At 36.1% G+C, this 9,378-nt stretch overlaps 3 protein-coding genes and 1 pseudogene across 9 annotated transcripts; all 4 read right to left on the bottom strand.

Annotated features, from left to right (window-relative positions):
* Positions 1–393: 393 nt before the first annotated feature.
* Positions 394–1,025, bottom strand: LOC116129470 (pleckstrin homology domain-containing protein 1-like). The gene has a single exon (XM_031415213.1). The coding sequence runs from the start codon at positions 888–890 to the stop codon at positions 456–458; it is 435 nt and encodes a 144-aa protein (XP_031271073.1). The 5' UTR covers positions 891–1,025; the 3' UTR covers positions 394–455.
* LOC116129471 (pleckstrin homology domain-containing protein 1-like) lies at positions 394–4,865 on the bottom strand. Its single transcript, XM_031415214.1, has 2 exons — positions 4,363–4,865; positions 394–482 (listed from the first exon to the last, which is right to left on the bottom strand). The coding sequence occupies exons 1-2, from the start codon at positions 4,768–4,770 to the stop codon at positions 456–458; spliced, it is 435 nt and encodes a 144-aa protein (XP_031271074.1). The 5' UTR covers positions 4,771–4,865; the 3' UTR covers positions 394–455.
* Positions 1,567–8,722, bottom strand: LOC116129468 (probable NAD(P)H dehydrogenase (quinone) FQR1-like 3). 7 transcript variants are annotated; one of them, XM_031415212.1, is made up of 7 exons: positions 8,600–8,722; positions 3,623–3,710; positions 3,392–3,485; positions 3,015–3,280; positions 2,197–2,381; positions 1,776–1,851; positions 1,567–1,677 (listed from the first exon to the last, which is right to left on the bottom strand). In XM_031415212.1, exons 2-6 carry the CDS (start codon positions 3,646–3,648, stop codon positions 1,811–1,813), a joined length of 612 nt encoding a protein of 203 aa, XP_031271072.1. In that variant the 5' UTR covers positions 3,649–3,710; positions 8,600–8,722; the 3' UTR covers positions 1,567–1,677; positions 1,776–1,810. The 7 variants fall into 7 exon arrangements, with proteins under 7 accessions (XP_031271072.1, XP_031271071.1, XP_031271066.1 ...); XM_031415211.1 differs by having other exon boundaries at positions 1,576–1,851; XM_031415206.1 differs by having other exon boundaries at positions 1,576–2,381.
* LOC116129472 lies at positions 5,938–7,131 on the bottom strand (annotated as a pseudogene).
* Positions 8,723–9,378: the final 656 nt, after the last annotated feature.

The following is a 9,378-nucleotide window of genomic DNA, read 5'->3' as shown; positions in this document are numbered from 1 at the left end:
AATGCCACCAATTTTTTATGATGTATAATAATACTGTAATTACTATAAACAGTTTTTCAATTACCCATATACTATATATATGTAACTGTTCTATGTACTATCATACATGATAGTACATGGAGCAAGACATGACTAACAACGTTACCGTGCCGGTATTGCAGTGTGACCTTGAATTAATGTGATGAAACAACAACACCATAGTTTGTGAAAGACTGTACCGTGTTCGCGGATAATATTATCCAGAGCAACTAAAAACTGTGTAACTTAATCACTAAGGAAAGAAATGGTAACGAAGAGTCTTTTTAAGAAGCGGTGATTGTGATAGAGTTGAAATACAACATATTAAATTCCCAGAAAAAGAAGCGCCAGTAATACGAACACAACAAGCAAACAAAAAAAAAAAAAAAATCAGTAAAGAAAACGATGTCGTTTAACAAAGCTAAGAATGAATCAGATCACCGTCTGCTATCGTAATCAACGACTTCGGATTCTGTAACCGACCGCGAGTGTTGAACAATCGCTCGACCAATCGAATTGATCCATTCCTCCTTCTCCTTCTCCGTATCGGCGATGAAGTACATCGTATATTCGCCGGTAGAGAGTTCGAAAGCGTACGGCTTGTTGACGATGTCCTCAGCGCCTTTAACAGTGAGGCAGGTGCCGACGGGGACGACGCCACGTGGCGTGGAGGCACGGGTGATGTTGGAAGAGTCTTTGAACCATAAGAGCTTGCCTTGTTTGAGAATGAACCAGCGGCGGCGCCAGGTTTTGATGTAGTCGCCTTGCTTCGTAAGCCAGCCGGATCGTTCGGGATTGGACCAGAACTCGATGCCGTTGTAATCGTCAGGATTGGGATCCTGGCCCGTCGCGGCCCGCCACAGATTTTCCATTAATCAGTTGAGCTGTATTGTGTTGTGTGCCTGAAGATTTTGAGTAGTGTAAGAGAGAGAAGAATTTTGTAGCGTTGGGAATATGAAATACAGAAATTGGTTGGGCTGTCACGGCACGTTGCTCTATCCGAAACGACGCCGTTTCGAAACACTCTGTTTTGATTTTTCTCTTTTATTTGTATTATTTTAATGAAGTTTTCTAAAAAGTACAACACTTAATTTGTATTTTTCAATTAAATATTGATGTTGATCTTAATTATTAGCGGAATGTTATTTAATTCTAATTTATCTCAAATTTTAATCTTAAATTATATAATTAATTACTTCTACCTATATACCATATTATTTGGTTAATCATTTTCCCAATTATAGGTTAAGATTATCTATTCTTATATTATTTGCATTATTATGTGAAGATTTTAGAGTTATATTCAAATACTTAAAAACATTATATCTTTTAAAAAAATAAAAATACAATACATATTTTTTTAGTAACCAAGGTGTCTAAAACCTTAACTAATCGTCTGGAGAGACTAACAAAGCAACCTACCACTATGATCTCTCACTTAAATCAAAAATGCTTAAATGGGAAATCGAATCTGAGACCGTACGCCTATCCACACAATCTCCGATTCGCCTTAACCATTTAGACTTCTCCCGGATAGACAAAAATAAAATACACAACTGGCTACAAGTCAGTATTTACTTAGATAAATAGCTGGTTACCAACTAATTTAGGCAATTAAAAAGAATAAAATTATATCCTTATCCTGAATCATAAAGGAATCTTGATCCAAATTAATAAGAAAAAGGAAAAAAAAAAATGTTAGTTTACAAGAAGATGAATATAGAAACATATACACTTATAAATTATCTGTCTCTTACTCTGTAACAATCATCAAGACCCTGCATTTGAATTTTCAGATATCTTGGCAAAGATTGTCAGCAAGGTGCTCAAAACCTTCATTTCAATGCAAATACAAGTCAATAGGCCTCTGTTGAAGCATCAAACATAATAATGGCCCAGAACCAGAAGCATCAATCTAGATGATAAAATAACTGCATTCTTTTGGTTATCTTGTTGATGTTTTTGCTTGGTTGAATTACATGGAAATTAAATATGTGTACATAGAGACTCCAGAAGTACATAGTGGAGACAGAAGAATAAATTTAAAGATCTTCTTCCTTTGTTATATTCCAGTTGAGAATTCTTTACATTATCAGATTTACAACTTGAAAGACATATTATGTTAAGCTGGAAAGGTTTATTTTTTGAGCTTCTTTGTTATTTCAGCAACATACTTACCCTGGTGAAAGGCCTGTTGGAGTTCTAGCTCTGTGGGTTCACGGGTTCCGTCTGCCGCATAAGTTCCAGCTCCATAAGAAGAACCACCCTTCACCTCATTCATCTCAAACATGCCACTCCCAAATGTGTAACCAAGTGGGACATACAACATACCATGATGTGCTAATTGTGTTACGGCAGTCAATCTGCAGAAAAAAGTAGAAGGGAAAACAATCACATACCACTCCTCCATATAGAAACTAACTTAAACAAGCAATCAATGATTCACGATCAAGGAGATAGTATATTTGTAGCAGCAATCCTTAAATATCTATTAACAATTAGAATATGGTCGAAAGAAAATACTTGACACAAACATTATAAAGAATGACAAAAATAAAAAAAACAGTCAACACTGAGGCCCCTCATCAAATTGTGGGGTAATTGAACACCAAAGAGAATATGTGCAGAGCAGTTAACTGAACCTTTAAAAGAATAATTAGGTAAGTTGATCAGAAATAATCCATATCCAACCACTATCAGTAAAATTGAACTATAAGTGAAACTCAATTGAAATAAAAAGGAAATGACAGTTTTTGAGAATTACATAAGTAGAACTGGATAATGGAGGGGAAACTCAATCGTTTCCCAAACTTTAATGCTTAAATCTCATTTTATGATTGGCAAAGAAGCTAAAGTGAGATGCATAAAACTGTGTCGCAAAACAAAAACTATTTGAGACACAAAAGGACTTAGCATCCACAAGATCCATACTAGTGTAAATTGATATGCTAAAAAAGAGGGTTTCAAGAGGAGAGACAGAAGAAAAAAGAACTCACGCAGTAAGTTCCTGGCCTCCCCCATGAAAACCAGTACTCCAGAAGATTCCGGCAGGCTTGCCAGCAAGTGCTTGGGATGCCCATAGGTCACCAGTAGCATCAAAGAAGGCCTTGAACTGGGCTGCCATTACACCAAAACGAGAAGGAAATCCAAAGATAAAACCATCAGCCTCCACAAGTTGCTCTGGCTTGATCTCTGGCACATCATTTGGTTTAGGAGAAGCTTTCATCTTTTGTAAAATCAGGCTGGAAAGTGTCTCAGGTACCTATTTGTTCCAATCAAGTTGAAGAAAACTTTACATTATCATAAGGGTCTCTTCTGCTTAAGCTACTATTTTCTTTTACAAATTACTAATTCTCCCCATTAATAAAACTACCTGCCAAAGTGTTGCTTCAACACCTTGAATAGTATTAGCTCCTCGCTGCACCTCTCGTGCCATAACCTCCACATGGCCATACAAGGAGTAAAAACTGTGAAAAGAAGAAAACCTAAGATAACAGGTGACTGAAAAGAAAAAAAAAATGAACCAAACTTAGCACCATTGTGAATGCTAGCACATGTGAGAGTGTGTATATGTGTGTTTGTGTGAGAGGCAGGAAGAGATTACACTATGTAGACTTTGGTGGTAGCCATATTTATAATCGCCGATAGGAGTCGAGCTTGATAAGACTAAATATACTTGTATACTGATTCAACTGCTGTCATATATTGAAAGCAAAACAAATAAACATATATCAACAATAGCCATAACATATGTCTCAAAGTACAAATTTATCAATTGATTTAAAGACTTGACCTTTCATGCAAACCTAAGGTCGTCCAAACCATGGAGTAAACTGTGGTTATGGTTATGAATTAAAAAAGGAAACAGAAAGGGGGCAAAAAGTTGATATTAGACACAAATATTATACAGTTGAGGATCTAGAGCTATGAAGAAAGAGTCAAAATCTTGATAATACAAAATTTTCTCACCTACTGCAAACCAACTCCCTTGTAAAGATATTCCTACTCGCACTAGACAGTAGGCACCTACTTTACCAACATACCCCAAAATTTAACCCAACTTAAAAAAGTCTACTTTCTGGCAGAAACTTAATCAAATATGTTGTATTGCTCACTGAAACCCAGTAATCAGAGCAAGAAACATAAATGGAGATTCAGCACTCCTTAAAAAGAACAAAATCCATGCGAAGAAGGAGATTAAATCGGTCAAGACTAATGGGGAAAAAAAAAATTAGCCACACCAAGTTTGCAGACCATCAGAAGCAGCAAGGTTTTGATTTTTATTCAAAAAACTAAACTATGAGAACAAGAAATGGATTGAAATGGAGAATCGTAATCAACGACTTCTGATTCTGTAACCGACCGCGAGTGTTGAACAATCGCTCGACCAATCGAATTGATCCATTCCTCCTTCTCCTTCTCCGTATCGGCGACGAAGTACATCGTATATTCGCCGGTAGAGAGTTCGAAAGCGTACGGCTTGTTGACGATGTCCTCAGCGCCTTTAACAGTGAGGCAGGTGCCGACGGGGACGACGCCACGTGGCGTGGAGGCACGGGTGATGTTGGAAGAGTCTTTGAACCATAAGAGCTTGCCTTGTTTGAGAATGAACCAGCGGCGGCGCCAGGTTTTGATGTAGTCGCCTTGCTTCGTAAGCCAGCCGGATCGTTCGGGATTGGACCAGAACTCGATGCCGTTGTAATCGTCAGGATTGGGATCCTGGCCCGTCGCGGCCCGCCACAGATTTTCCATTAATCAGTTGAGCTGTATTGTGTTGTGTGCCTGAAGATTTTGAGTAGTGTAAGAGAGAGAAGAATTTTGTAGCGTTGGGAATATGAAATACAGAAATTAGTTGGGCTGTCACGGCACGTTGCTCTATCCGAAACGACGCCGTTTCGAAACACTCTGTTTTGATTTTTCTCTTTTATTTGTATTATTTTAATGAAGTTTTCTAAAAAGTACAACACTTAATTTGTATTTTTCAATTAAATATTGATGTTGATCTTAATTATTAGCGGAATGTTATTTAATTCTAATTTATCTCAAATTTTAATCTTAAATTATATAATTAATTACTTCTACCTATTATACCATATTATTTGTTTATATCATTTTCCCAATTATAGGTTAATATTATCTATTCTTATATTATTTGAATTATTATGTGAAGATTTTAGAGTTATATTCAAATACTTAAAAACATTATATCTTTTAAAAAAATAAAAATACAATACATATTTTTTTAGTAACCAAGGTGTCTAAAACCTTAACTAATCGTCTGGAGAGACTAACAAAGCAACCTACCACTATGATCTCTCACTTAAATCAAAAATGCTTAAATGGGAAATCGAATCTGAGACCGTACGCCTATCCACACAATCTCCGATTCGCCTTAACCATTTAGACTTCTCCCGGATAGACAAAAATAAAATACACAACTGGCTACAAGTCAGTATTTACTTAGATAAATAGCTGGTTACCAACTAATTTAGGCAATTAAAAAGAATAAAATTATATCCTTATCCTGAATCATAAAGGAATCTTGATCCAAATTAATAAGAAAAAGGAAAAAAAAAAATGTTAGTTTACAAGAAGATGAATATAGAAACATATACACTTATAAATTATCTGTCTCTTACTCTGTAACAATCATCAAGACCCTGCATTTGAATTTTCAGATATCTTGGCAAAGATTGTCAGCAAGGTGCTCAAAACCTTCATTTCAATGCAAATACAAGTCAATAGGCCTCTGTTGAAGCATCAAACATAATAATGGCCCAGAACCAGAAGCATCAATCTAGATGATAAAATAACTGCATTCTTTTGGTTATCTTGTTGATGTTTTTGCTTGGTTGAATTACATGGAAATTAAATATGTGTACATAGAGACTCCAGAAGTACATAGTGGAGACAGAAGAATAAATTTAAAGATCTTCTTCCTTTGTTATATTCCAGTTGAGTATTCTTTACATTATCAGATTTACAACTTGAAAGACATATTTTGTTAAGCTGGAAAGGTTTATTTTTTGAGCTTCTTTGTTATTTCAGCAACATACTTACCCTGGTGAAAGGCCTGTTGGAGTTCTAGCTCTGTGGGTTCACGGGTTCCGTCTGCCGCATAAGTTCCAGCTCCATAAGAAGAACCACCCTTCACCTCATTCATCTCAAACATGCCACTCCCAAATGTGTAACCAAGTGGGACATACAACATACCATGATGTGCTAATTGTGTTACGGCAGTCAATCTGCAGAAAAAAGTAGAAGGGAAAACAATCACATACCACTCCTCCATATAGAAACTAACTTAAACAAGCAATCAATGATTCACGATCAAGGAGATAGTATATTTGTAGCAGCAATCCTTAAATATCTATTGACAATTAGAATATGGTCGAAAGAAAATACTTGACACAAACATTATAAAGAATGACAAAAATAAAAAAAACAGTCAACACTGAGGCCCCTCATCAAATTGTGGGGTAACTGAACACCAAAGACAATATGTGCAGAGCAGTTAACTGAACCTTTAAAAGAATAATTAGGTAAGTTGATCAGAAATAATCCATATCCAACCACTATCAGTAAAATTGAACTATAAGTGAAACTCAATTGAAATAAAAAGGAAATGACAGTTTTTGAGAATTACATAAGTAGAACTGGATAATGGAGGGGAAACTCAATCGTTTCCCAAATTTGAATGCTTAAATCTCATTTTATGATTGGCAAAGAAGCTAAAGTGAGATGCATAAAACTGAGTCGCAGAACAAAAATATTGAGACACAAAGGACTTACCATCCACAAGATCCATACTAGTGTAAATTGATATGCTAAAAAAGAGGGTTCAAGAGGAGAGACAGAAGAAAAAAGAACTCACGCAGTAAGTTCCTGGCCTCCCCATGAAAACCAGTACCTCCAGAAGATTCCGGCAGGCTTGCCAGCAAGTGCTTGGGATGCCCATAGTCACCAGTAGCATCAAAGAAGGCCTTGAACTGGGCTGCCATTACACCAAAACGGGAAGGAATCCAAAGATAAACCATCAGCCTCCACAAGTTGCTCTGGCTTGATCTCTGGCACATCATGGTTTAGGAGAGCTTTCATCTTTTGTAAAATCAGGCTGGAAAGTGTCTCAGGTACCTATTTGTTCCAATCAAGTTGAAGAAAACTTACATTATCATAAGGGTCTCTTCTGCAAGCTACTATTTCTTTTACAATTACAATTCTCCCCATTAAAAACTACCTGCCAAGGTTTGCTTCAACACTTGAATAGTATTAGCTCCTCGCTGCACCTCCGTGCCATAACTCCACATGGCATACAAGGAGGAAAAACTGTGAAAAGAAGAAAACCTAAGATAACAGGTGACTGAAAAGAAAAAAAAATGAACCAAACTTAGCACATTGTGAATGCTAGCACATGTGAGAGTGTGTATTGTGGTGTTGTGTGAGAGGCAGAAGAGATTACACTAGAGACTTTGGGGGTAGCCATTTATAATCGCCGATAGGAGTGCTTGATAAGACTAAATATACTTGTATACTGATTCAACTGCTGTCCTATATTGAAAGCAAAACAAATAAACATATATCAACAATAGCCATAACATATTCAAAGTACAAATTTATCAATTGATTTAAAGACTTGACCTCATGCAAACCTAAGGTCGTCCAAACATGGAGTAAACTGTGGTTATGGTTATGAATTAAAAAAGAAACAGAAAGGGGGCAAAAAGTTGATATTAGACAAATATTATACAGTTGAGGATCTAGAGCTATGAAGAAAGAGTCAAAATCGAGATACAAAATTTCACCTACTGCAAACAAACTCCCTGTAAAGATATTCCTACTCGCACTAGACAGTAGGACCCACTTTACAACATACCCACCCAAATTTAACCCAACTTAAAAAAGTCTACTTTCTGGCAGAAACTTAATCAAATAAGTTGTATGTTCACTGAAACCAGTAATCAGAGCAAGAAACATAAATGGAGATTCAGCACCCTTAAAAAAAAAAAAAAAAATCCATGCGAAGAAGAGATTAAATCGTCAAGACTAATGGGGAAAAAAAAAAATTAGCCACACCAAGTTTGCAGACCATCAGAAGCAGCAAGGTTTTGATTTTTATTCAAAACTAAACATGAGAACAAGAAATGGATGAATGGAAAGCCTAAATATCCCTCCCGACCAATTCACATCTCTCCCAAAAAGAATAGATAACGCACTAAATGAGAAAGCCCATGTGATTAAGCTCAATGTTACATCATCATTTTTCTTTCCATATTTCCTTTCTGTATTTCTCTGAACTACAAAACATAGAAAAAGAAAAATACTTTCAACTCCCTTCTCTTCGCACCAATTTCTATTCACTTCCCACACAATTAACGATTGTCGAACACTATAAAAAATTTAAATTTATTATTTAAAGCCCCAGAAATACTGGGCTGTTATGTTATACTCGCAAATACATCACAGAATAGCAGGACAGTCAAAGAAGATGACCCACATAATCAATACATTCCAAACAACAGAAAAAGCATTACCGATTAAAAATGAAGTGAAGAAAAGAGAAGAGCGGGTTCAGAAATAGGACCTTGTAACGAAAATGCGGTTAAACGGATAAACCATACGGAGGAAGCAAACAATAAATAGGTGATGTTTATGTCCTCACTGAAAGAGTAACGTGTCAGATAAACAAGTTGTTGACGTGCAAAAGCTTATCCAATGAGCCTGTTGGGTGTTTTAGTTAGGAGTCGCCATCTAAAAAGCCGTATCCGTATGGATCAGCTTTTATTATTTAATTATTGATATAATCATGTGTACTTGGCAATTTTTTTGTTTTGTTGGTAACCAACTTAGCAGTTTCTTTTTTATATATATATATATATGAGAATTGTATATTCAGAACATGAAAAAGGGATATTGGCAGTGTTCTGAAAGCCAAACCGGGGTGTCATGTGGCCAAGGTTTCGGGTCCTGGGTTCACCAGTCGGATTGGTTAAACCGACAGTTTTCAATGAGAGAACCATTTATGACAATTTCATCTCGTACAGCTCAAACAAAAACACCCAAATACTGGGAAAAAAGAAAGAGGGCTGGAGTTTACACATTGATTTTTTTCGCATGTTGAACTGTATGCATCAAAATGTGCCTGTACAGCTCTTAAAGGATACAATTTGATCGAACAAGTTTGAAATCTAACAAACATACCTCTTATAAATTCGTATCAGTTCCTATAAGTTTAAAATCTAACAAAAACATCCTTATAATATGACCGCACAATTAGGATTTCACTTTTCTATGCCAAATTCTAACTGATTCCGACGGCCAAAATTCTATCCAACACCACTAGCCTTCGCTTTACAAAATTCA

This window comes from Pistacia vera, unplaced genomic scaffold (assembly GCF_008641045.1).
Source record: "Pistacia vera cultivar Batoury unplaced genomic scaffold, PisVer_v2 Contig212, whole genome shotgun sequence".
NCBI classification, from domain to species: Eukaryota; Viridiplantae; Streptophyta; class Magnoliopsida; order Sapindales; family Anacardiaceae; genus Pistacia; species Pistacia vera.
This window is presented reverse-complemented; position numbering and strand designations above follow the sequence as displayed.